This window comes from Acipenser ruthenus, chromosome 7 (assembly GCF_902713425.1).
Source record: "Acipenser ruthenus chromosome 7, fAciRut3.2 maternal haplotype, whole genome shotgun sequence".
In the NCBI taxonomy this organism is placed as follows: Eukaryota; Metazoa; Chordata; class Actinopteri; order Acipenseriformes; family Acipenseridae; genus Acipenser; species Acipenser ruthenus.
In genome coordinates, this window is record NC_081195.1 from 64,367,187 (window position 1) to 64,394,468 (window position 27,282).

Sequence of the window (27,282 nt, forward strand, 5' to 3'; positions counted from 1 at the left end):
GGAGGCTCAAATTTTCAGTACATCTGTTGCTTGTAAAATGACACACAAGCTTGGTATACAGAGTAATCCCCGACAGCCTGTCATTCTGTAAAGGTTTGTTTGTTTGTTTCTGTTCCTCATTGTAGAGAAACGCCCCTGATTTTAGCCTATTACGTATTGTGTTTAGTGCGACGTTTTTTAACGGTAATATATTCTGTGACGCACTCGGCTTGGAACCTAATTGCTACAAATATATAATAACAACGGACTCGGTAATTAAAAACACCTGTAACGTGTTAGCGGGTGATAATTCACTCAGTAAACTACTTGTCTTTTTTTTTTAAAGGTAAAACTAGTTGTATGACGGTACTGCTTTGTGTGTGCTGAAAGGAGATAGCTATATATGGTTAAATATTGGCAAGGCTTGTGCATTTGTGGTTTTATACTACATTTTGATTTGCTATTACTATTGAGTTCTGTTCTTTTCTTTTGTGTTTATTAATAAGTAATATTTGCACATGTTTTCTATATTAATATTATCCAGTACAGCACATATTGCGGTATTTCTTGAAGCTGTTGTTTGTTTGTAGTAATGAGTTGATTTGATATAAAATGTGCTATCCTACTTGGATTGACCCTCTGCCTCTGTCCCAAATAAACATTGTGTGCCTTTTCTTCTCTGGTTACATCCCAGTTGTGTACCACTGCCCTACAAAACGAACCTGTCAGAAACTTTGAATTGTAAGGAACTTAATTGGATGTGTTAATTCATTACTCAAATTCAGAGGGCGCAATTCCCTCGGTATTGTAGTCAGGCTACAGAGTTTGATCCCGTGCCATTTACTGTAGGCGCTTTCTCCTGTCTCGGCCGGAGCGAGGAGGTGCTACAATTACAAAACCCACAAAATTCCACACATAAAAATGAAACCCGTCATCATCAATGTGTCGGCAGAGGTCGAAATGTTCAGCTGAAGAGCTCTTAATATCAACGAAATAAATTTAAAAAAATCTAAAATCCATACACAATGCATACTTTTGCAAAACAACACTGCATAAAATAAACTATTGAGCAATATATAAACCTTTAAAGTACAGTGTCGCTTATTTTACAATTGGGTTATTTGTATTTAATTATTACCAAATGCATACATAGAAGTTAGGCCTAGTAATAAACAGCTTACCATTTAGTAAAAGGGGGGTTGGAATTATCCAATGTTTTACTCCATTGCTCGAACCAAGTAATACTCTGCGCTGCTTCACTCCAAAACTTTTCTGGATCCTGAATTGAGGAGCTGAACGCTTGGCTGTATAGTTTACTGCCAATTACACTGGTCGAATAACGCCTTGTAGGTAAATACACACTTGGCGAAAAACGGTCACAAGACCTTGTTACAAAGTTGCAGGCTAAAAAATTCGATCCTTTCTGTGAACTGTTAAAATTGCAGTTCTGTCTAGTTTTAATCTCTCCCGACAAGACACTGGAGTTGTAAAGTTGTTTGGTATTTACTAAATGCACCCCCGTATCTGATGATGTAGCTGAACGAATTCTGAATGAATTATTAAGAATGTTGTTTAGAAAAATACGCATGGTCCCCATCACGCCGTTGCTACTGATACTGTAAAACAGGCATGCGTGTACTGAAGCTGCAAGTAAACCCAGGGCTGCAGTGTACCGTTTTAAAGTAAGAAACTCTTACATTTTACAGTTCAAGAACAATAATTCCAAGCCAGGTTTTCTGTATCGCCCTTTTCGGTTTCATTTGGAACACAAGTCCTTAAAAACAATCTTGATAACAGGTTTGTTTGACATTGCTCAAAACGAGTTTGAATTACACGCAGGCATATCTATGAGATATCAATATCATATCATTCCTCTGTGCCACGTTTCTTTACGTAGGACACATTACATATGAGACGGGTTGTTTTTTGTTTGCTTCAACAATTCGTGTTTCTCCTTCACATTTTTCCATCTACAAAGATACGGTTACCATATGGCTCCAGATTAACCGTACGCTTTGAGACCGGGATTTCAAAATTCCCCCTAAATTGAAAGTAATTCACGTATAAATGAGCTCCACCTTTGCTGAGATTAATCCTGCTGTGGTGGAATTGCTTGGGCGCAGCAAACAAGTCACACTGATCAGCTGCTTCTGATCAGATCTTAATGAACGAATAGCTAATTTATCGATAGAGCAACGAGATGATGATGCGATTGTATTTACAGAATAATATGGGCGATTGAATTTTAACAAACAGAAAAAAAATAGCGACTGGCTGCAATTCATTCTTAGTATAATACAATTATTTGACGCGCATGCGGGTATTTAAGCACCATTCTTTGAATTGTGCACGTCTCTGCTCTTATCTTACACCTGACGTCACAATCAAAAATGCAGTAACATATTGTAGTTTATGTTTTGCATAAATACTTGGTACAGTTCTGAAATATCCCAGTTATCTTAACGAATACAGTCACTTTGTATAGCATTTTCTTTTTCAGTCATCACATCCTGGTGACTTTTTAAAGCTCAGGCATTAAAACTACCCACGTGGGCTCAAAAGAGATCTGTAACATGTCTCTCTAAGTTCAGTGCACCAGATCCTGGTGGACAGGTTAATGGTACACTCTGATGTAGCTGCTGGTACAGAAAACACCAGGGATCTTTTATGCCATTTCATGCCATTAACATACATTTTGAGTAAATAACTGAGTACATTATTAACTTGAAATTAATATGATGCAGAGTCAGAAAAAAATGGTCTTTCTGTTGTGGTAGTGCCTGTTCTTGTTTTCACACTGTTGTTTGCAAATATCCTTACAAAAGCACTGAGGAAATTGTGAGAAAATAACAAATATATATTTGGGGGGGGGGGGGGGGGGGTCATAAGGACAATACCACAGGACCGTTATTCAATGTACTGTACATATAACTGTAGCCATATAATACTGTATGCATAACTTGTACAGTAATCCTATTACTGAATGGCATTGAATGTATTGGATCTGATGTGAAGTAACCACAAGGCATATATGAGTGACGTGGTTATCCTGGACCAGTTTATATACAATACATATGGGTTGATGTAGATACAGCTCCCACTTAACTGCTAACCTCCTTATCTTTTTCTTATACTGTTATTAAATATAATTCTCTTCTATGATCTATAGTGCAGTGCAGTTTAATCCAATGTGGTCTCCAGCACATTCAGTGACTTGAACCTTGTTATTCTGGCACAGTTATAAAGCTCTTGTGTTAATGAAGAATTCACACCAATAACAGTACAACAATCCCAGAGAGGTCTGTTTTAATTACCTAAATCCCACTGCCCTTAAATCTCTGAACCCACTACAGTATAGTGTTTCATTTTATGTTTTCTTTGTGATTTTAGTCTATATAATTAAATATAGCCTTAATTTAATTTAATTTCACTAGGTGCCCCTGAAATGCCTTTAGTCATCACTTTTATTTTTTCTTTTTTTGCAAGGTTCCATTCTTATCGTTTCATGATATTTTTATTGTATGATTAGCTGATGAATACCGAATTCCTGATATTTAAACTTGCACGTGCATATCATGCCAGTGACTCCCGGCACTGAGCAGGTAAGACGTGCAGTGGAGACACAAAATGGACTGAAGTTTATGGAAACCTTAGGCTTTTGCAAAAAACGTGTCCAATTGTTGGACTTCTGCTATTCTTACGTTTAGGTACTCTAACCTGGCAAAACAGCAAAAAGGATGGTTTACATGGAACTACTTACAAAAAGCAACTGTTTTTTTGTTTTGTTTGTTTTTTTAATTAGAAATGATTCATTTTTAATACAGTATCTTCATTTGTTTTATAATTCATAAACCTGAACGGTAGCGTACCACCTAGTGGATTTCTTTATCATTGAAAATAAATCGATGCAACACTGAGAGCTGGACATGATGTAGCCGTTACCGAGTTAGAAATACAGTATAAGCAAAATATAGACCCACTGTGACTTACATTGTAAGACCAGATGCTGTTGAACCTTGGAAAAGAATCAGAATGCATTCCCTCGAATCCTCAAGGTTCCAGCCACTCCCATTGGCTGACTAGCCCCCCCGCCCCTCTCTCTCTCTCTCTCTCTCTCTCTCTCTCTCTCTCTCTCTCTCTCTCTCTCTCTCTCTCTCTCGTATCCAGTTCCATCACTTTATTTCTGACAGCTGCAGACATGGCGACAGTGGTCCAGCCGCTCACATTGGATAGAGGTAAGGAACCAGGATCGTCCAATGTTTCCTTTTGCTGGGTTGTGTATGTGTCTGTATGGTTACATTTGCACGACTGGTCGTTCTTCTTCTTGCCGATCCAGTGGGCTTCATCAGGCACCATTTGATATAGAAAGAAATGCATGTCGAGAATTGCGCTGGGTATCTACAAAATGTCAAAATGTAACTAATAGAAAAACACTCAATGGGTTGCTTTGCAAGCAAGAGTATATTTGTAACTATGCACAAATGTACACGTAGAGTAGAATGTGACATTGTATCACTTGTAGTGCGTTTTTGTAACTGACTGTATTATTTCAGGATCCGTTCAATGTTTATTTATGCTATTTTGCAAAATGACAACTTTTCTATACGTAGTATCGATTGCTCTCGCCTACCTATTGTCAAGTGTGGCGATCTTTGCAATTTCCCATAGCACAGAAAAACTGTCAGACATGTATTTATAATATTCAGTTATTCAGATAAAATAGGTCAGACGTGTGAAAAAAAAATCAACTTATACAGTAGGCTTAGTGAGTTTATATTTTAACAGTAGCAAAACCAAAAGTCAAACCCCATCAAAAAAACAATGAAAAAAAAAACTGATAGAGACGGAATCATGTAATCGTGTTCTTGTCATTTGATATGTTTTGCTGCTGCTCAAGGCTGTCATATATGATTACAGTAATTATAGCGTACAAGGGTAGCAGTGCGGGAAACGTGACAGATTGTGTGACAGCACAGTTTATGTTGGAAAGTACTTTTTCTTTTCGATTAGTAGTACAAGGCAACTTGACACTATTGCACACGTATGTTATTGCTCTTCTGGATTTGCTCATGAATACAACCGAACATCAAACCATTGCTTTTTTCTGCTGGGTACAACAATTTACAATTATTTAAAGAGTAAGTAGTTTGAGAATTACTTTTAAATGACCCCTTTCACATGTCTTCTTGCAATTACTCAGTTAATTAATGTATTTTTTTTTAAATTATGGGATTGTTCTTCATTTCTGTTCGCATGCTATAGATCAAGAGCCAGCGCCATCCAGTGAACAGATATTAAGGATTACGTTTATGTTTGTATTATTATTATTTGTTTATTTAGCAGACACCTTTATCCAAGGCGATTTACAGAGACTAGGGTGTGTGAACTATGCATCAGCTGCAGAGTCACTTACAACTACATCTCACCCGAAAGACTGAGCACGAGGAGATTAAGTGACTTGTGCAGGGTCAAACAGTGAGTGAGCCAGGATTTGAACAGAGACTTCCTGGTTACAAGCCATTTTCTTTAACCACTGGACCACACAGCCTCCTCAGGTGATTTACGACCCATGATGTGTGACTTCAAATATCAAAATAATCCGATTATACAGGTAACAGTCTGTATAATTTGCTGGTGATACACAGCTGTGCAGTAGATGGCGCTGACTCTAGCGTTGGCTGATCTAGCCTGGTTAACATGTCTATGCTGTTACCTGTATAATCAGATTATTTTGATATTTAAAGTCACACATCATGGGTCGTAAATCACCTGAGGAATAAATGTATCAGGTTTTACACAGGAGCGTGTTCCAGGAGAAAGATCATTGTAAACATTGCAGTGTTTCCAGATCATGCTTCCTCCTGCAGCAATGCTTCTCATTGTAACTAGGGAGGGAGTATAATCTGTGTAATTTGAAGCTACGCACTCAAACTATTTAGATAAGTAATGTTTTGTACTGGGAACCAATGACCAGACTTTCAACAAAAGATTGTCACAACCAGATCAGATGGATTGAGCAGACCAATGGCTTTGGCACCTGTATGGACTTACACCGTGGATAACCTGTTCACCAGTTGCCTCATCAGTCTTGGTCTGTTCAGGTGCCATAACCTTGTGGTCTGTATGTCTGGTAACTAACCTGTGTTGCATGGACTTTACAGTAGAGGGTACAGTACCTTTCAATATGCTTTATTAGAGACAAGCATCCGCTAGCTGACTAGCTTCCTGAAAAATAATGATGCTGTTTTGCAGAGACTCCATGGGATGCCGTTTGAAAGGAATTGTTAAAAAAAAAGCATGAAGCGATGACTTGTGTGGAATGACACCTTTATCTGCCTAACGACAAGAGGAATACTGTAGCTGTCTTGTCCAAGAATTTGTGTGTCTTGCAGTTTGATTTCTGTAGAGCCGTCAAGCCCCCAAGCTGTAAAGGTCCATTAATCCAAATGTGCTTTCTGTCATTCTCACAAAGTAAAATACATGGATATTTCAGAGATTCGAAGAGCTTTAAAACAAATAGGAGGCATTTTGATTTTGAAGAGGACTTTTGATCACAGGTGACTTCTTCGGTGACTGCCATGAATTAATTGTCTTTCGAATGTGGAAAAGAGCAAGTAGAAACGATTCCATGGAATTACAGCAATATAAGACTGGTAACAACAGCGGGAACCTCATTCTATAGCAGCAGTGGATCTGTTGTATTGTTAAATATCAGGCATTGATATTTCCTGCGAATAGGAACGTAAACCCTCTACTGTAGTCTTCATCTTTCAGAATGAACATTTGAGCTAAAAGCCTTTTCCACTAGAGATTCTAATGTTTTCTTAAAATGATTAAACGTCTATCAAAAAATAAAGATACAGTTAAAGTAATTGAAAAATGTATTAAGATTATCATCGTGCTGAGAAGATTGTTCAAATATCTGAGCCACATGTCTGCAAACATACTTTGATGGGAATTCATTTTAACACCGCATTCGGCCCACAGTACCTTTTAAAATTGTTAGTCATGCTACCAGTTTAATAGTGAGCACTATGAAGACCTCTGATTGAAACAATATGAAAAGGACCAGGTCAGCATATCTTAACAGCTTTCTTAATTACATTACATGTATGTTGCAGAGCTTATTAGTAGAAATGAACCATTTTGCTGCTACATTGTTTCAACCTCTGGACATATCAATGATACAGACCCTTTCCACATATCCATTTTACTTCATGTTTATAAACCACTTGGATATAAGTTTCCTCTTAGATGATGTCCGGGGATGCCTTGTTTTTGTTCACAATTGTATCATTGAAAACTGTTATAAAGCAGCCTTCATGTTATAAAATTCTGCTTGTCTTTGGCAATATTGAGCTGCTCAGAGAATTTCTAATAAGGTCAAATAATTACGTTCTCCTTTGCTGTAACTCTTATTGATGCAGCTTATGAAATTTATGGAATTAATAATGGGAAGAACAGTATACCAGTATCCGGCAATTAGATAAATATTGCAAGATCCCAGAGCCAGTTTAGGACTAAGGGATCTATTCAATTAGATTCATACTGCAAGATCAGAATATTGATTTAAAGAGGCAAGTAGTAGTTTAGGATTTTATTATTCTTTCAGTTGCCTGAATGTTGCACAAAAATAGAAAAAAAACAAACAAACATAAACTCCTGTGGTGTGAATGTCAGGGATGAGCTAAGGCTCAGTGTTAACTTTGGCTGTAAGTTCTCGTTCTGAACAAACACACATCACCATTGATTTAGTATAGGAGAGTAAAGATTCCAGCTATACTTCTATAATAAATCTGTCAAGCTACACATGATGGCATGGTTGACTGAACGACTATATTGTCCACTTTGTGGTTTGACCCTTTCAAGTCTTTACTAGCGTACACACCTGGAAATGATTAGATGCAGATGCATCTTTTGTGCAGTTAAAGGTGGATTCGCTGTATAGACTGCCTCTGTGATCTTTTCCATAGACAGATGAAATCGCTGTGTGCGTTAGCAATGCAATAAAGATCTGTACCGCCCCTCATAAATTGTATTCAGTGTCACCACAACAAGGAAAAATGCTGGTCATAAACAGATGTACTTTTTTTTTTTTTTAATAAAACCTTCGGCAAAATCTATGGTGATGGGTGAGGATAGCATTAGCTAGAGAATTATAGCAGTTTTTTTTTTACTTCTTTGGTTACACTTTTTATTATTTTGAAAAAACACTGTTTGCAATAACAGGCCTTTCTTTCAAAACTGCACATTATGCTTCCATAGCGAACTGACAGGTTACATTTATACACTCAGCAATCCTTTTTTTATTTACTTTAACATTAATTATTATTCTGGATTGCATTGGATGATCTTAACTGTACTTAATAAAATCAAGTTTAGTATAATTAACATGATGATCCGCCACAATTAAATAAAGCTCACTTAGATACAATGACCCAAATTCAAAACTGACAATTAACTGTGACCTTGAAGTTCCAGAGGTTCTCTGGTGCAACAGAGGACTTGTGGAATGCATTTCAAATCATCTGAGCAAGGATTGCCAACACATTTTTCACATCTGCTCACCTAAGACCACTAAAACCACGAGGGTGGACTGAATCAGGGCTGATTGACACCTTTGATGACAGACCCAGGTAGAGGCAATGGCATGAAGGTTGAGGCAGTCTGGACCATTCTCTGCCTACTCTGTGGCATCACTATTGCTGTGACAAGTGCACAGTTCATGAAAACCCCTTTCAGCTGTAATTCCCAGCTGTGACCTCACGCTGTTATGGATTTATGTATAATGCTGTCATCCACTCCTATAGCTTGCTGTAAATGGCAAGTCCTGTCAGTACAACACACTGTATATTATTAAATACAGCATAAAAATGTTTTAGTTTTTCTGCAAACTTTGAATATGGCAAATGAAATCCAAGGAAATACTTTAAATGTATTTAAAGGCTCAGCAGAAAAAGACATCTTCTAAATGTTAATGGACCCTCCTCACATGAATAAAATACATGTTATTTATTTTTCCATTTCTTTATAATCTGTAGGACTGGAAATGGAAAATGTCTGCTTTGGCAGTGGCAGACACAAAGCAAATAAATATGTATATATTGTTGATAAATATTTACTTGCATCATTCAATATGTTGGTGAGTATAATCTTCAAATACGTACAGCTGTTAATAAAATAAGCTGTAGTCCTATCTTAGTTAAAAATGATACTCTCGAAAACCTTAATGTGAAACCAAGTGCATTTTGCCTTTTAATTGCAATGGGCTACACCCTTTTGCTTTATAGATCACTGTTAATTACAAAGCATGAACTTGAAGGAATTGGAGGTCAACCTTTGATACTTTTTCTAAGTTTGACATCATCACCAATTGTAGGCATTTGGATATGATTAGGTCTTATGCTATGAAGAAGCATCTTTACAGCAATTTTTATGGGTGCCCAAGTTATTACTTGGACCTCAGCTTGCCACTGTGAGTGGGAAGGGACTACCGATACTGTGTCAAGGAAGGCAAATACTAGCCAGACAATGAGCCGTCAGAAATAACTGGTTATTAGAGAAGAAGCTACAGCTGCAAAAAAAACACATAGGGAATTGAATAGGGACAGTTTAAAAGTGTGTCGACAACTTTAAGGAAAATGAAAATGACTTGGAAGAAGACAGGGTAGCAATGCAGTCATGCCAATAGATTACTCCATAACTAACTGTTCATATGACAAAGCATGTTACTAGCTGAATACTACATCTACGTCAGACTGTTAAGGTGTCAGCCAGTGTCACTGTGTGACATCTTTAGACACAAACCAACAGTACAGTGTAGGGTGGCCACATTCCAAACCATCAGTGACACAATTCAGAACTAGACTGAGAAAGCCAGGATAGCTGTGTGCATCAGATGAATGGATACTTTCACATGTCGGACAGCCTGCGATTGTGAGATGCATTGTTTGCTGTGTGATGCTAGTACAGTGAAAGGAAGTTGATGTAATTGCAATCTCTTTTTATAAATGGGTACAGAGTTTTAAGATGCTTCACTTTGGGAGTGGAGGGCTGGGGCTGCTAACGCTAATATATTTGTTAACTCACAAGTAATTAAAATTATTACATTTCCATGAGCTGCTGTTGCAAAATGTTTTACAGAATTATAGGTTGTCTGGGAAATGTTCTCTCTTCTCCCTATTGGCACAAAATATTTGAAGAGAAATCCTGTGAATTTTTGGTTGATTAAATAATATTATTATTTATTTATTTCTTAGCAGATGCCCTTATCCAGGGCAAATTACAATTGTTGCAAGATATCACATTATACATTATTTCGCATTATACAGATATCACATAATTCTTTTTTTTTTTCTTTAAATTTAGTCGTTGCCAATTAGTTTTTTTTTTTTTATTATTTTCTCCCCAATTTGAAATGCCCAATTATTTTTAGGCTCAGCTCACCGCTACCACCCCTGCGCTGACTCGGGAGGGGCAAAGATGAACACACGCTGTCCTAAGAAGCGTGTGCCGTCAGCCGCCCGCTTCTTTACACTCTGCAGACTCACCGTGCAGCCGCCTCAGAGCTACAGCGTCGGAGGACAACGCAGCTCTGGGCAGCTTACAGGCAAGCCCGCAGGCGCCCGGCCAGACTACAGGGGTCGCTGGTGCGCGATGAGCCGAGGACACACTGGCCGACCTAACCTCTCCCTCCCCGGCGACACTCGGCCAATTGTGCGCCGCCCCCTGGGAGCTCCCGTCCACGGTCGGCTGTGGAATAGCCTGGACTCGAACCGGCGACGTCCAGGCTATAGTGCGCATCCTGCACTCTACTGAGTGCTTTTACTGGATGCGCCACTCGGGAGCCCATCACATAATTTTTTACATACAATTACCCATTTACACAGTTGGGTTTTAACTGGAGCAATCTAGGTAAAGTACCTTGCTCAAGGTTACAGCAGCAGTGTCCCCCACCTGGGATTGAACCCACAACCCTCCAATCAAGAGCCCAGAGCCCTACCCACTACTCCACACTGCTGCCCGATACAATGTTGCAGGCATGGAAGTATCTGGAAGAACTTGGGAAGCACTTGTAAAGTCTGATGCTCAATGGGCTGCACAGTTTAGTAAAACACCAGTTATTTTAGTGAGTTACTTTTTCTGAATTCATAGGCCAAGGAAAAATGTACACCTGGTGTCAGTTTATTTATTTACTAATGGATTACCAGACTATAATTTGTGTGACACTTTCCTATTGCGAACATTAACAAAACAAGCTGAACTGAGAGACACAATAAAAGCCACTTGTGACAAATGAAATGCTCATCGACCCAGCTTATCCTAATTAGAGCTTGCAGCAGTTTTTCACTGTCACAATAATACATTTTGCACATTCAGCACTTTATTATGCTTTGGAGGAAGAATACATCTGGATGCAGAGTGACAAAATAACACATCATGGTATGTACACCCTGACAGATCAAGTTGAAATATTAAAGCAAGGGGTATTATTTGTTTAGAATCTGGGAGTGTTAGAACAGATTATTAAAGGCTGCTTCACTGAAGTTATCAATGGAATGAGCAACATACAGGGTAATTAGAAAGTAAGTTTACCACATCAACGCACCATATCATTACTTACTTACTAATCACCCAGTACTTGGTTTACTAATTGCTTTTAGACTGAAGTCACACTGTGTATAATTTTATGCACCACTCCAGTTTCAAACATGTCTGTTCTGTGGGGATAACTTTTGTATTCAGGATAGACTGCCAATTGCTTTTATTATGGAACACAGTAACCCTCCTTGTGATTGGTTGCAATGGCAACTATATAACAGATTATGATCTAGTTCAAAATATGACACAGTCATTGATTTTCCGACCTGATGTTTCTGCTTAAAAAAAAAAGAAAAATGACATCATTTAAGGAAGAATTGTGTTGTTATGACTTTGCCATTCAATTAACACCGGGGAGACAGTCTTGATGGACCAACGCAGCCAGTGTAGAGAATGAGTCAACTGAATTATCACCCACATGATCACAGAGATCCTTCTGCTTTCTCACTGTTACTGTTGAATAGTTGCACACAACACTTTGACAAAGGTCTAGTGGACCACACACATTTGCACCACTTCTCTTCAAAATGAATCTGATCCCAAATATGTTCTGTTTTTCTAACACGTTTTCAATAGTATGCAGCACCATTCTTATTAAAGTCTTGTGTTTTTTGGTCATTTAGATGTGGCTCGAGCTATTGAATTGCTGGAGAAGCTGCAGGAGACTGGGGAAGTGCCAGTCCATAAATTACAGTCTCTAAAGAAAGTGCTACAGAGTGAGTTCTGTACTGCCATCAGAGAGGTACGTAACTCTTTTCTGTCCTTCCACGCTAGGGAGTTTTTGAAAATGTGTCAGTATTTATAATGTTCAGGAACCCAAAAAGCAGAACAAAGTGACGATACAAATGTATAGAATTTATTGGATTCTTGATTTTGCTGTGGCAGTGGCACATACCTGAAAATATAAATGTTAGCCTTTTAGCATATTATAGCATTGAGAACAAAGCTTTACTACTGATACAGAATTCACGGTCGGTTATGGTTAAAACATGTCTTCTTGAGCCTTCTGGATGTGCCTGAGTTATGCAGTTTGTGATGTTGTTCCTATTATTTGTGTGCACATAACCAGCCTTGAGAGTGTGTTCCATCATTTCCCAAAAGCATTGCTATTGTTGCTACACAAACACCAATTAGTAAAAATGATTCAGCAGATTTTATTTTTTAATAAATCCTGTGTTACTTGTTATTTGGCATGTTTTAGAAGCCACTATAAGGATAGCGGTTCCAGATTTAATAATGATCAGAATGATAAAAAGCTGTTATCATGTCAGTTAAAGCTTTGAGAATAACATCTCACACCAGCATGACATCGTTAAAAGCCCTGTGGGTAGTGGGGTATGTTAAAAGATGAAAGAAGAAACTGGTTTTACCATGCTGTTCTGTGAATGTGGCCCAAATGTATAACACCTAAAGGATTCCATAGAAAAGAAAAATAAAGATAGATGCTGTGTTTTGCTTTTATTTAAATGCTGCTTTCTCCAGAAACAAACTGTGCTTAATAACCTACAGCTACAAAGCATCAAAGTTCATACTGTAGATGTGAAATGCAGCTGCTAAAAAATCTCCCGCAGCAGATTCTTGGGTCTCAACCATTGCAATAACTGCAATGTTAATAATATACCTCACCCTGTAAAGCTTGCGACATGACGAGGTGTACTGCATACTCTAAGTATCATACTGACACACTGCATCTCACGGTTCGTTCCACACCAATCTCCGTAAGAATCAATATGCTGGTGACATTTAAAAGTGTCATCAGTTTCAATGATGCTTACACGTAACCTTTATTTCAGCTACCTGAGATTAACAATTTGGTTTATATTTTAATAACTTTCAGATTTAAATGACATCACTGGTAATCTATATTGGGTGTAACATTTAACCTACTAATACACAGAAACCCTGGACTGGGCTGCAGGTTTAAGGGGAATGTTTTTTAGTAATTCTGAGTTTAGTGGTGTAAGGCAGAATATTATATTTAAAAACTGAACGTTGTGTGCTTGTGCTTTTTATACTCCCTTTCTATTTTTATGCTTTCAAATACCACGACAGATGCTTTAGAAAGTCAAGTACAGTATAATGCTGAATGCCAAAAATATAATTTACTGGTTTCCCATAGCTTCCCTAAAGGCTACTTTTCATTTTGAAAATGATTGCCTCTGTTGGCAGCCCTTCAACAATGTACAGAAGTTGTATTTGAATTAAAATGTTAGCTCTGTATTAGACTTGACTACTCTATATAAACTCCATGATAAAAAATGGCTGTTGAATTTCTTAACAGGATCAATAATTACTGGAAAAACAGTAATAATCACCCTTGTTGGTATGCAGCACAGATTTGTTCTTACATAAATTAGAATTTCAGTCTACACATGTTACTATGGCAACTATACCATGTCTGAATTCTCATTATCAATTGCATTATATTTTCAGTCAGGTTAAAAAATGTATCTTGTTTTTTTTTTCCTACGATTAGCCAGTTGGATCAAAAAATGTGCCCCCGACACAGTGATGCTGTGAGGTTAAAATTAGTTGGAATTTAAGCAACTAATACCTTGTGGTGTCTTAATAGGTATAGCATGTGGAAAAGTTTATCTTAGTAAAAGCATAGTAAAGTGTGATAAAGCATAATGGAGGCATGGTAAAGCATAGGTAAGCATTATAAAGCACAGAGAGGTATGGTAAATCATATAATAAACATGAAAAACTGTAAAAATACAGTGGAAACTTCTATGAGGGAGCATACTGAATTGCAGGATGTATTGATCTCTAATCAAATATTGAGTGGGCTAATGTATGCCCTAGCCTTACCTCCATTGAAATTCAGAAACATAAAAAAGAATATTGCTGGATTTTTTTCTAATCCATTTTCAGAATGAACCACTAAGGTCACAATAAAACATATATTTTCATGTGTTCAACATTGATTTGATTTTGCAGGCTAAAGTATAAACGTCATAACTGGCAGCACTATGCAAAGACTGGTGCTTGCAGTGGTTTTCTGTATTGCAATGCAATCTTTTGTGCTTTCAGGATGTGGGTCAATTATACAGAAAATCAGCTACCTGGGCTGCCAACACTCCCTTTATCTGGTTACTTGACATCAGGAGAGTCCCAGAAATCTTTCACATGGTACGCAAAACTGAACCGCACCGACATCCCATCTCATGCCGATAACGACTCTGCAGCAACATGCTGTGAAGTGTTTCAGCCTATCAGAGTGCTGCATTTTTGTTCTTTCCTGAGTTTCACAGCACCTACACTGTCACATTAGAAAACTGCAATCAAATTGCATCACGGTTTCCCTTTCTGAAAATAAACTTATTTGAAATACAGACCTAAACTTGGGGAAAAAGTAGCTCACAAATCTGTTATGCTGGTTCCATTTCTAATCATTACTCTCACAATCACTACAACTAATGCAATCATTACTCACCCCTTAAGCATGGTTTATAAACATACAGTTTTTTATCTTACAGGTTGTAACAACACAGGCAGTTAAAAAAATAAAACATTAATAATAATAATAATAATAATAATAATAATAATAATAATAATAATAATAATAATAATAATAATAATAACACAACTTGGCAATCATGTGTTAATGATTAGGAAATGTATTATTCATTTTAATATAAGATACTGATCAAATGAAAATACAAATAAAACTTGTATGAATGTGCACTTACCGTGCTCAATCCTGGAAGAGCAGCAGAATTCAGATAATGCAGTACTGACATGCAATTTTCAGCGCTTAAAACTGCACCATCGCTAGTGTCAGAAACAGACAGTTTGGTGCTTTTACTGATTTGTTACCTCTGACATTGTGGTCATCAGAAGAAAGATTTTCACTCTTTTTCAAGGCTTCAACCAAACTCATCTGCTTCTGTTTGCTCATTACCACCCCTAAATAAACAGTACAATCCTATAAGCTTAAAATGTCTGTTTCGTGTCAACCAATCGCTTGAGATTTTATGCGAGTCCAGTTATGAAGCTGACATTTTGCAAACCAATGGTGCGCACCGTGCGTAATGTGCGTATGGCTGCGGGAGCCAATGATGTCCTGTATATGAAATAATTAGATACCAATGTGTTGCCAAAACTCATGTAAGAGGTTTCCTATTCACCCATCTTGGTATTTAATTCACGTAGGATCGGATAGTAGTTTCATTGTGAAAAGTCTATTGGAAGTAGCAGAGATTAGTTCTTAAAAGGAATCACTTTGTAAGCCAAGATTTTAGAATTATAAAAAAATATTGCTTCACACTGTCCCTCAACCAGCAGGCTATTTTTCGATAACAGCAGTCCCTGTGCCTTCAATCTTTGTTAAACCTATATCAAAAACCTGTATTGTAATCTATGAGAGGGTAAGATAACATTTTGTAAATAGGACCCTGTGACAGGGTAGCCGTGTGCCATTTATTTAAATAACAACACAAATAAAATAAAAGGTTTTAACAAAAACAAATCACAAACACTAATACAACAAAACCCAGGTCAGGCTGGGCAATCGCCTTCACTGATGCTATGGTCTTATTTACTTTCAGTTTCGTCTCTCTCTCTCTCTCTCTCTCTCTCTCTCTCTCTCTCTCTCTCTCTCTCTCTCTGTCTCTCTCTCTTCCGAACACCCACCCAGATTGCACAGAGCTGCAGAGGTGACCATCTCCCGAGCAGCAACAATTCCTTCTGCACAAGATTTTTTTTAATGTGGATGGGGCTTCCCATCCACGCTGTAAAACAATAACAAAACATACGGCTTCTCGTCGTCATATATACAAATAAATCACAATTATAATAATAATACAACAAAACAAATACAAAATAATAAATTGCACAGGGGCGGAGGGGTACCTCGCTCATCCTCCACATACAAGCAAACTCCTGGCCCTGTTACAGACCCACACATCATCATATCTGCATGCAGTGTGAGTGTTTTTTTTTCTCAGTGGTAATGTCTGAACATCCAACAGCTAACAAGGACCACAAGCAGAAATTCAGTGTGAGAACGACTAGAGTTTTAAAATGTTCTCACAATGTCAGGTCTACAAAGATTTTGTGAAGTGGTCCCTCGGTGAGCCACCCAGTTTATCCAACTAGGTATCCCAAACTTAAGTCAACCAGGACTTCAAAGAGCATTGTACTAATTCCACTTAAAAGTGACTAACACTCTTAAATGTCTTCTGTGGTGCTGTATGTCGCCTATAGATATGCTCTGCTTCTGGCAAAAAGATGGTACCAGCCCAGTATTAGAGAAGGGAATCTAATAACTGGGCTGTGATGTCATAATGTTGTGTTCCATACAGTACAAGAACTGCACTGTCAGCCAGAATCCCTCACAAAACAAGCGTTCTTATTGGACAATAAACACCTGAATGGCATTTCATGCCTTGTCTCCTTTTTTTAATATTTTCTGCCAGAGACCTCTAGAGATGATTTGATTCAAGAATAGAGAATGTAAAGGCATTTGCCATTCTCATGCTTTTTTTTTTGCATATGTTTGCCTCTTGGGAACAACATCACATACAAACCCTCTACTGCTTACAGGCAGGATATTATAATAACATCTGAAAATATAAACAGTATCAATGTGATTATAGGCTATGATTTATATATATATATATATATATATATATATATATATATATATATATATATATATATATATATACAGTACCCTTGTGATGCTAAACGTAGTGTTTCAGTGCTGTACAGACGTTCTATGTCATTTTCCGTTAGGGCTTCAGTTTTTATTTGGTTGATTACCTTTACCTTGTTTTAATTTCCAGTTCCTGTCCATGTTCTCTGACATACGGATTTACCAGCTTTACATCATTTTCTTTTTTAATGTATTCTCATTTTGTTGATCATTAATTAACATTTCTGTATTGTGGGTGTTGTCGAGTGATTGAAAATTAGACCTTTTGTGTTTGAATTGAAAGTGATGGTCTCGAGGAGTCAAATGGGTCAAAGTTGAAATAATGAAATCAACGCACGGACTGATTACCATTTGCTTCAATATTAACAGAGCTTAAAATATGAAAAACACCAACTGTGTTAATTTGTGCTGAAAGGAAAATGACTCAGCGAACTCCATTCTGAGGCACAGCTGACAAACATCAATGCATTTGCCATTGGATGAATTCCAGTAACGCCATTGATTTAATACAAAGAATGCTGGTCATTTTGACCCACATTTTGGGAAAGCAGTGTCCCATACATGTGTCAGTTGATCACAGAGCTAGCTCTGCTGACAGACTGTAAAAGTGGGCAGCGCTGTTTGTGGTGGTGAGTCTGACTAGCAGTGTCTTGCAAATCCTGTCCCACGGCACTCAGATGCCACAAAACTGCTGAAGCTGCATCTCTCACTGTAATGAAACCCCTAATGGAACATCAGATAAGAACTTTCTTAAAACTCTCCTCCAGTTGATAAATGGCAAATACAGCTATGGACAAAAGCTTTGCATCACCTAGAATTTAGGATTGAGACATAATAAAAATAAACTACATGAGCACAGTTTAGATATTTTATTTAACATTGTGTAATCAAAGAAATTACAAAATGATACCTCAAAAATAGTGGAAGCCATAATCATAGTACAGTATTTCATTGATTTCAAAATGTTATATTTTTCAATTTTTGTCAGTTTTTTGTAAGTATATGGAAAACTATAAAGCGTTACATAATTCAATATGTTAACGTAACATTATTCAACAGGTTTCATTTGACTTTATGAAGCACAATGTGTTAATAGTGATTCAAAACTTTTTTCCAGAGCTGTACATTTGAGGACTTTGTATTTGGATCTGCCACTGTTTAGATGGTTAAAATAGACCTCTTATATTCTCATTCTAGGTCTACCAGTACATGCATGAAACCATAACTGTTCAAGGCTGTGCTGAATACCAGGCCCGGGCCACTGCAAAGGTAAGCTCTAAAGGATGTTTTTTTAATGTGCTATAAATGTGCGTTTGAGGTGTTTCTTCAGAGCTTGTACTCTGTAAGGAAATTTAGACAGCAGTGGCAGTCCAGACTGCATACCCAGTGATGTTGCTTCCCAGGTAACACAACCAGATCATAACCTTGAAAAATCTTCATATGTTATAAGCCCCATTGTTTACAAGCAGTGCTGCAGAGATTTTTGGGGTGTTAAGAATCTAGATATGAAGTAATTCCCTTCTTTTTTCTATCTGTCATGAGCTGACAATGTTTTTCTTTTAAACATTGAGACAGCTGGCACAAATGCTGTCGCTCAGAATCTAATTAATACCAATTTAATTCTAATCGTTCTTTCATTTTTTTCATTTATGTAATTAATTTCACCAACGTTATGTATTTTCATAAGCTCCTTGTGGATTTAATTAAGTTGTAACAATGGGCAGGCTGGTTTGATGTTAATTTAGCTCAGAAGGCAGTATAGAGTCCAGACATGGACAAGCACAGAGCACATTTTAATAGTCAAATGCTTCAGACCACACATAGTTCATCAGTTCCTTTCTATAACATACAGATCTCAGGGTCAGGTACAGTAGATGCTGCTTGTTAATTAACAACCTCTCAGTTCCCAGCAAAATGTTGTCATTAATTGAAAGTTGCCAGTAAGCAAAAAGCCCCCTTTTCAAGTGTATTTATATTGAACAACGGTATATACTGTAGTTGTACAAATATGGCACTGAAATACATGTTTTAAATGTTAGTGTTAAAAAATGAACATGAGGAACACGAAATACCCAAACATAGAACTGTTTACATCACGCGTGTGTAAAACAAACAAAAAAGGGTAGGCTTAAATAGTACTACACAACGATGTACGATAAGTGTCCTTACATTGAGTAAAGAAAACATAAAAAATATGTGTTGTACTTACAATCAATTCTAAAGAACACACTTTAAAATAAGAAATTGTCCAACGTTGTCTGCGTTTTACAATGTACCACCTCCTGCTGTAAATCCATCTCAATTTTTCATAGCCAGTTTCAAAGCCACGATTCTGCCTCAGTCCGCCAGAAATACGCAGTTGCGAAGTCAGTGTGTTATAAAAGATGCATGAAGTATGCACATAAATCATGGAAGTGTGCTCTGTAGAACTGGCAACTAGTAACAAAGTTGTCAATAAACGGCGTGCAGTTGCTAATATCAGAATTCTGTTAACATTAAAGTCTATGGGACGGGATTAGTTCCTGGGAAAATGTTGTTAATAACCAAAAGTTGTTTTTATCAGGGTTGCTAATAACCGGCATCTACTCTATTTCTATTGTTTAACCTTCTAACTCACATTTGTTAAGCTACCTAACTCCATATACACCCAAGGTGCTTTTACACAGCTTCCTGTCCTCTTCTAAACTGGAGGGATATTCAACAGAGTAACCCAGTCCTACCTCTTCAGTTCCTTACTCACTTATTAACACCCAGATAAATCAGTGCAAATGTTCCAAAATAATCACATCACTCTAATACAATGTTTTTAACTCACTATTACAAGACTCAAGTACAAGTTGTGTATGTGCCAATAACCTCTCATGCTTTATAAAGGTACTGTCTCCAACTGCTGCTGAGAAAAACAGATGCTCACTACAGTGGTTCTCCTCCACCTGTCAGCTTGCCATGAAGCTAACAGCTTGATTCTCTCGCACAGGCGACGGTAGCAGCGTTTGCAGCCAGTGAAGGGCATTCACACCCTCGAGTGGTGGAGCTGCCCAAGACAGAGGAAGGCCTGGGCTTCAATGTGATGGGAGGGAAGGAGCAGAACTCTCCCATCTACATCTCACGCATCATACCCGGGGGAGTGGCAGAGAGACAGGGGGGCCTCAAGCGAGGGGATCAGCTGCTGTCCGTGAATGGAGTGGTAAGTCCACAAAATTGATCTTCTTTTTATCACACACTGAACTAGGTTGTCATATTGCATATTGCTCTTTCAGTAAATAGTTCTGTTTTTAATTAGCCAATGCTTGGGCATTTGTTCTGAGATTATATTCCCTGATTTGCGGAGCTGTGAATTCTTTTCTGATGGTACCATCTCCTGTAAGATTTTAGTGTTATACATTTCATTTTTAATTTTGCCTTTGAACGTTCTTTCTAGAGTGTGGAAGGGGAGCACCATGAAATGGCAGTGGAGCTGCTTAAGGCTGCGAAGGAGAGTGTCAAGCTGGTGGTGCGCTACACTCCCAAGGTGCTGGAGGAGATGGAGGCCCGCTTTGAGAAGCTGAGGACGGCCCGACGCAGACAGCAGCAGCAGCTCTTAATACAGCAACAGCAACAGCAGCAGCAGACACCGTCAGCCCAGCAGAACCACATGTCATAGGTGAGGCTTTTCATTGCTTTCATCCACTAAAGAAGAGGAGGAAAAATCTGTTTCCCTTTGGAAGCACATAATACCAGCTGGTACTGTACCGTAACTGTAGCAACCAGCAATGATGACTTGTGATGAACTGCAAATCTAGCAGCTCCATAAGCAGACCATAAATATAGTTTCTGATGACAAAAGGCTCTTTATTTATTTATTTATTCCACAAGTAAAAACAAAGGCGTATTACTCAGAGAGACAAAAATAAAACATACACTTACTTACAAGTGTATCACAATTTTAAATAAATACTCCAATCATTGACATCGCTAGCATGGGGTGCAAATGAAAGAAAACCCTGTTGATAGAAATAACTTTGGTTTCCTCACACAAACTGTAAATTGGAAAAGGCTGTATTAAAGAATACATTTCAACTTTCAGAACAGGATAGCTTTGAGAGCCCTGCGTAACATACTTGATGATCTGTGGATCATCTTTAATTGAGCAATGGCAGTGCCCTCTGCTTTGATCCAGTGACCCTGTCCATTTGGATTTTTCATATCTATGTTTGTTTCTCGGTTTTAAGCCTAACTAACAGCTGCTTTGTTTTGCAGTCTGCCATTCCCAAAGCCTTAATGGCTTCCTCAACCTGCCAAACTATAGAACCAGCAGATGTTTAATAATATTTTAATACTAAAATATCTACATCAACAGATCTTTATGAGTATTACTAAATTGGTTTCTCTAATTAGTGTCAATCAGACATTATCTGATGATTGTGCCCTAATTAATCAATAGGACATATCTGAATCAAAGATGGAAGCGTGTATCTGACTTAAATAATCTGTCAATATAATTATCCAGATTCACTGACCAAGTGTTTTTTGCTACTGGTTAATTAATAGCATTTGTAAGACATAAGTTACTCCACACCTACACTCTTTATTTCATCTCCAAAAAGCCAATTTCAAATGTTAAGATATCCGGGAACTATTAGCGAACAGAATGGTTTTGACATTGCTGCCCTTGTGCTGTTTCAGTACAAAAATAATGTATTAAGGACCCGTGTCATTTGCAAATTTGGACTCCATCCCATCCAGGACACAAATACCCAAGGACCTTGATGTAGTGCTGTTGTGGCTGAGTGATGTACACAGACAGAATGAGGAGAGGCTCAGTCATGTTTTTTCTTTATTACGCAAATCGATGGTTCTGGCAGGGAACTCAGTTTAACCTTAGATCAAATCGTCAGTCGAGTAGCTAGTATATTATTTGTCCTTCAATAAACAATACGTCCAGTGATCGGCAAGCAAAGGATTTAGATCTGACCTCAATCCATTACGTCCCTGTCGTGCTCCAGAGTCCTCCTCCCTCCCACCCTCTGCCTGCTTTTTGGCTTTGTTTAATGGGGAGGGCAGCTATCCTGCCCCCATGCCTATGGCTTCCCTACAGTCAGCATCTCCACTTCACTGCGAGGTCATTTATGGGCAGGGTTACCTCGAAAGGCAAAGCCAAAGGCCAAAGAATGTAGTACAAAATATATTTAATGTAGTAGTGTTGTCTTGTCTATCTTTTATCGCATTAATTTCCTAACTGAACTGAACCATTGTTAGGTCCTATCGTCTTTTGAGACTAGATTTTCATCCATCACCCGCTGTGAAATACAAATTAAATACACATAGGTTCGGATGAATAATCTGGTGTTATACAATGTAACCACCAATTTCCATTCTACAAAAAGAGAGAAAAACTAAAGGTTTTATTTAATTAAGACCAGACTGCCTTGCTCAACAAATTGTTGAAAGAAAGAATTTTATTTATTTACATTTTGACAGTCAGCAAATCCTGAATAATGGTTGCATTTAAAATCTTATTTCTTCTCCCCCCAAAATGTTTTGTTACAGTGAAAGTCTTTATAGAAGACAAATGATTTAGTCACAACACATATTTTATTATTAGAAAATACTGTTCGTGGAGATACTGTAAGACTGAAAAAAAAAACCACAACCACTGCAATTACAAACCAGGACAATTAGTAGCTTCACACAATGAATGGCCAAAAATGAATGGCCATTCATTGCAGTTTCACACAATGAATGGCCAAAAATATCTGTCCATCAGGATGGTGATTTTCTGCAAATGTTATCATTCCAGAGACACCCAGAGACTGTCTTGATGGGCAATGCAGTCATTGGCTTGTGGGACTGTTGCTGAATAGTTGCACATGTTTATGATGTTTACTCTAATTTTAGTCTAGTTTAAAGGTGAGTTCCCTGCCTGAACCACCGCCTTGCTTATGATTTTATATATGAGACAATAAAACAGACACAGACTGTGTCAAATGGGCTTGATCTGGGAAGCTCTTGTGAAATGTTATGGAATGAAATAAGTCGTAAATGTCTGATACACATGGATTTTTGGACTCCTTTGTTTTAGGTTTTTCTTCCAGAAGAAAAACTTGAAGGAATCTGCAATCAAATAAATGACTGAAGTGAAGTGTTGCAAGTTCAGCACTGTTTGCTGAAGGTTCCCTGGGGGAAACAAAGATATTATATTAATCTGTTTCTGCTCACCTGCTGTGTACCTCTAGTTGTTAGCAGTTGTGTAATTACAGCTACATTGAGCTTAAATGAATCGTGTACACTGGTGCTCTTTAAATGATAATCCTCAGAATGAAAAAAAAAGTCAAGTTATTTAAATTTTAAAGTAATGTTTTTCAATATTAAATGGATTAATTAACCTTTTCAACAAATGAAACACACTTTTGTATATGTTTGTGATATTACTCCGCTGCCCAGGTGGTTGATTTTGCCAGAGTTTTTTTTTTTTATTATTTCTTATACTGTAGCGCATTGGTTGATGTCTCTCTCTTAATATAAAAGATGTAAATAAATATTAAACTTGTGTATCTCAGTGATGCTGTTACTTTTGACAAATGTAATCATTTTGTACCTGGTGTAGCACAATGTTAGACTAAATCTAATTTTATATAAAATGAAATTATAATAACAATATATAATAATATAATTTAATATAATACATTACTGATTAGATCATATAGGGTGTACCAGTCATTTACTTCTGTTCCCTAAGTTATAGCAAACAGTTATTATTACCCATTAAGTGTCTCGGTTTCTGAGCCTTAATTCATGTAGTCTCTTACTTGTAACTGAAATGTCTCCACTCCTTCAACTCCTTCCCTGTCAGTAACCAATAAGTAGTGTGGTTTCCTCACTTGCACACTGAGCCATCAGTGCTCGTCCTGGTAGATGTTTGATCCCAAAACATTGTGATTGTGATTCAGCACGTGTGAGACCTGCAGAGTGAATGGCAGTGCACGACAGACAGGTACGCTTCATGAGTCTATTATATTATGAGCAACAGTATAGTCCTTCCGACTCACAAGATCCATTCAGTTCCTCCTGGTTCTTAGAATGTCCCTGTACAGCCAGAAGATTCATTAAAAGAGGGATAGAGAAAACAACTCCTGGACACTATTGAAAAAGTTCAAGGGTAATCAATATTGTGAATCATAATAACGGAAATCATAACTGAATTACTTGTTCAAGTAAGTCATCCTACAAGATGGTCGTGTGAAAAGGTGACCTAGCACCTTTCATGTACTCTAGATACACCCAGACAACTTCAATTTTTTTATTTATTTATTTTATTTATTTATTTCTTTTTTTATCGAACCAGAAATGCATTTGCTATTTATATTTTCAGTTTAGCTATTATATTTCTTGTAATTCATCATCCATGATCCAATCAGATGACAGCATGGGCATATTAGACACTGAACAGCTTTACAGAAAGAGCACTCTCTGTTCCTTTCAATTTCTAATGTTCCTTCTAATATCACTAACCCTTCCTTAAGAACATTTAAATGTCCCTTCGGAGCTGGTAATTGACAGACTCCACTATATTTGTAAAATTGTTGGCAAAAGCTATGTTAAGAGCATCAGTGTTGACATCGGACACCACTGTGTCAATCTAGCAGTAGAAAACTATGCAGCTTTCAAAGCCTTGCAGCTTCAGCATTCAAAACTGCAAACATACCTTTTTGCTAATGTCTGCTTAGATAACAGCAAATCATTTATTAAATGCTGTACCTTTCGATGTGATTAAGTCTTGCATATACTGTCGTACAATATGGAACAACACTGGATATTACTGTTTAATACTCACCTGCTGTGTTACTGTGTGTCAGTATAATACACACATTATATAATTTAAAATCTTAATGATCTTCTGATATGCAACTGTTAAAATGTATGTATATTTAAAGATGTGGCTGTAATTAGGTGAAAACAAACTTGAAATGGTCAATTTAAGTCTTTCGTTGTCTGTACATCTTTGTTTAAATGCTCTTAAGAATGCTGGGCTTTAGTTATTACATTGAAGACGGGAGTCTATTGAAGAAATGGCATCGGTTTAATACAATTTAGGTTTGCTTGAAGTGTTGTGAAAGGTACAGAATTGAAATTTATATATAATAGTTTTATTGTTAATTTAACTTTTAATCTATTTGGATTTCTTTGGCTGAACACAAGAACATAGTAACTACAAAAATGTTTTTAAAAATGAGATGCAACTTGCTATGCATATGTCATGCGATTAATGCATCTTTAAATGTTCATATTTCAAAACTATAATTTTGTTATTAATGCTTTTGTTATTAATCTCTTAAAAAATATCCACCATAGTGTGTTCTAAACTGAGTGACTTGTCAGTTGTCTTAAGAATTTAGCATAGTTCCTATATACTGTAGGTGTTAAAATTGTATGTGTTGGTATTCTGTTTATAAATATATATATACATTCCAATAGTGAAGAATTTTTAAGACAATACAGTTACATTTAAAACAAACCGTTTTTTACAATGCATTGAGTTATCTTTCGTCTTCATGTTTGTTTTTGTAATTATTATGTTATAAGGACTTTCATTTTTTGGAAGAGAATACTGTAAATGTAATGAGAATATTGAAATCTATGATATATTATCTTTTGATATGCTGTGACTAGACCAGTGGGTTCCCTGTTATACTTACAGTACTGTATGTGTATGTTTTTAATGAAACCAATATTAAAGAACCAATATGAAATACATGTGTTTAACTCTTTCAATAGTACATTGTGGTTCGTGGATGGAGAAAAGGCTGTAGGTGAAGTGACTGATAAGAAAAGGACACAGTTGCACATACAGGCATATACATTAAATGAGCAGCATGAAACTACCTTGAACAAAAAGTTATTGTTTTTTTTCCCAGAAATGATTAAGAAATTCTGTTCACTTTTGTGTTTTTTGTCAAATAGGACTTTACTTGATGGAAAAAAAGAACTGAAGCCAATAAGGTGCACAAGCAAGAAAAATGTGTCTGAAGTTCGTGAGATGAGCTGTGATTGTAAAGAGTGCGAACAGCTTCTCTCTCTGGCTAGGTACTAAGAATAACCACGAGTCTGATACCTTGACACACAAAACTTCAGTTTAAGGCCCACTGTTTAAGACATTTACTCACAGAACTTTGATAACTCTAGATGACATACTTTCAAACTAATGCCTTCAATAACGTAGCCTTTATAAATCTGTCTTGCAAGTGAAGTCATGTCACTTTCAATATTAAGATGTTTTTCAGTTGTTGTTGATTAAGCAGTATAAATGCAACATGTCTTTATCACTGCTGTACCAATCATATAACAAACAAGGATTTAAAATACACTATCTTGCACTTTGTTTAGGTCAATTATCTTTTCTCAACTTTTAAGTTTGATGGCAGTACGGAATAGCTTCCTCTACCTATTGACTTCCTGTGTTACAAGTTATAGGATCCCACCTGATTCCTATGTGCAGAACAGAATGTCAGTGTAATGTTAAGGTCTGAATATCTGTAACACAGGAAGTGACTTCATTAGTGCAAAGGCAAAAGCAAATTGTCTGTGGGGAATAAAATAAAATGGTAGAAAACTAACAAAAAACAAGTTCATGTTTAATTACAGCAGGCTTGTGATATTACAGTTCTTCCTAGCATGGCACCACAATTCAAAAGGCAAGATGCACCAAAATCAATGTATTGCTGTAGAAGATCAAGTGAAATACGATAATCTAATTGGATATTTTCTCAACTTTGGTTATTTTAGACTATCAAATGTGAAGTTGGTACAGCAAGGGTCTTCAAACCCATCTCCTCATCTACAGTATGTACATGACTGTGCGGTAGCTATTGCTATGTACAATATCCTGCTAGATGTTGGTTTAATCAAAACAAAGTCATGTTTTGTATGAATAATAAAATGTATGTTCTATTTACTAATTGGAAAATTCAGCCCAGCTTCCAAGCTGTTTCCAAACTCTAACAGCAAGGCTTGATCAATTGAAGCTGAACCGAATTCAATTCCCCCAGCGGTCAAACACATTGGTT

At 37.1% G+C, this 27,282-nt stretch overlaps 2 protein-coding genes across 4 annotated transcripts in view; one reads left to right on the forward strand and one right to left on the reverse strand.

Annotated features, from left to right (window-relative positions):
* The window catches only part of LOC117415363 (acyl-CoA synthetase short-chain family member 3, mitochondrial-like), a 37,440-nt gene extending 35,154 nt beyond the window's left edge, over nt 1-2,286 (reverse strand). Inside the window, exon 1 of the mRNA XM_059027586.1 lies at nt 1,161-2,286. Within this exon, the coding sequence (XP_058883569.1) occupies nt 1,161-1,576 (416 nt within the window). The 5' untranslated portion in view covers nt 1,577-2,286. The remainder of the gene's footprint in view (nt 1-1,160) is intronic.
* On the forward strand, nt 1-25,972 carry LOC117415364 (protein lin-7 homolog A-like). Of its 3 annotated transcripts, XM_059027590.1 has the most exons (8): nt 1-93; nt 4,147-4,214; nt 12,204-12,322; nt 14,614-14,712; nt 18,437-18,508; nt 20,217-20,426; nt 20,661-20,882; nt 23,301-25,972. In XM_059027590.1, the coding sequence occupies exons 2-7, from the start codon at nt 4,178-4,180 to the stop codon at nt 20,880-20,882; spliced, it is 759 nt and encodes a 252-aa protein (XP_058883573.1). In that variant the 5' UTR covers nt 1-93; nt 4,147-4,177; the 3' UTR covers nt 23,301-25,972. The 3 variants fall into 3 exon arrangements, with proteins under 3 accessions (XP_058883573.1, XP_058883570.1, XP_058883571.1); XM_059027587.1 differs by lacking the exon at nt 1-93 and having other exon boundaries at nt 3,696-4,214; XM_059027588.1 differs by lacking the exons at nt 1-93; nt 14,614-14,712 and having other exon boundaries at nt 3,723-4,214.
* Nucleotides 25,973-27,282: the final 1,310 nt, after the last annotated feature.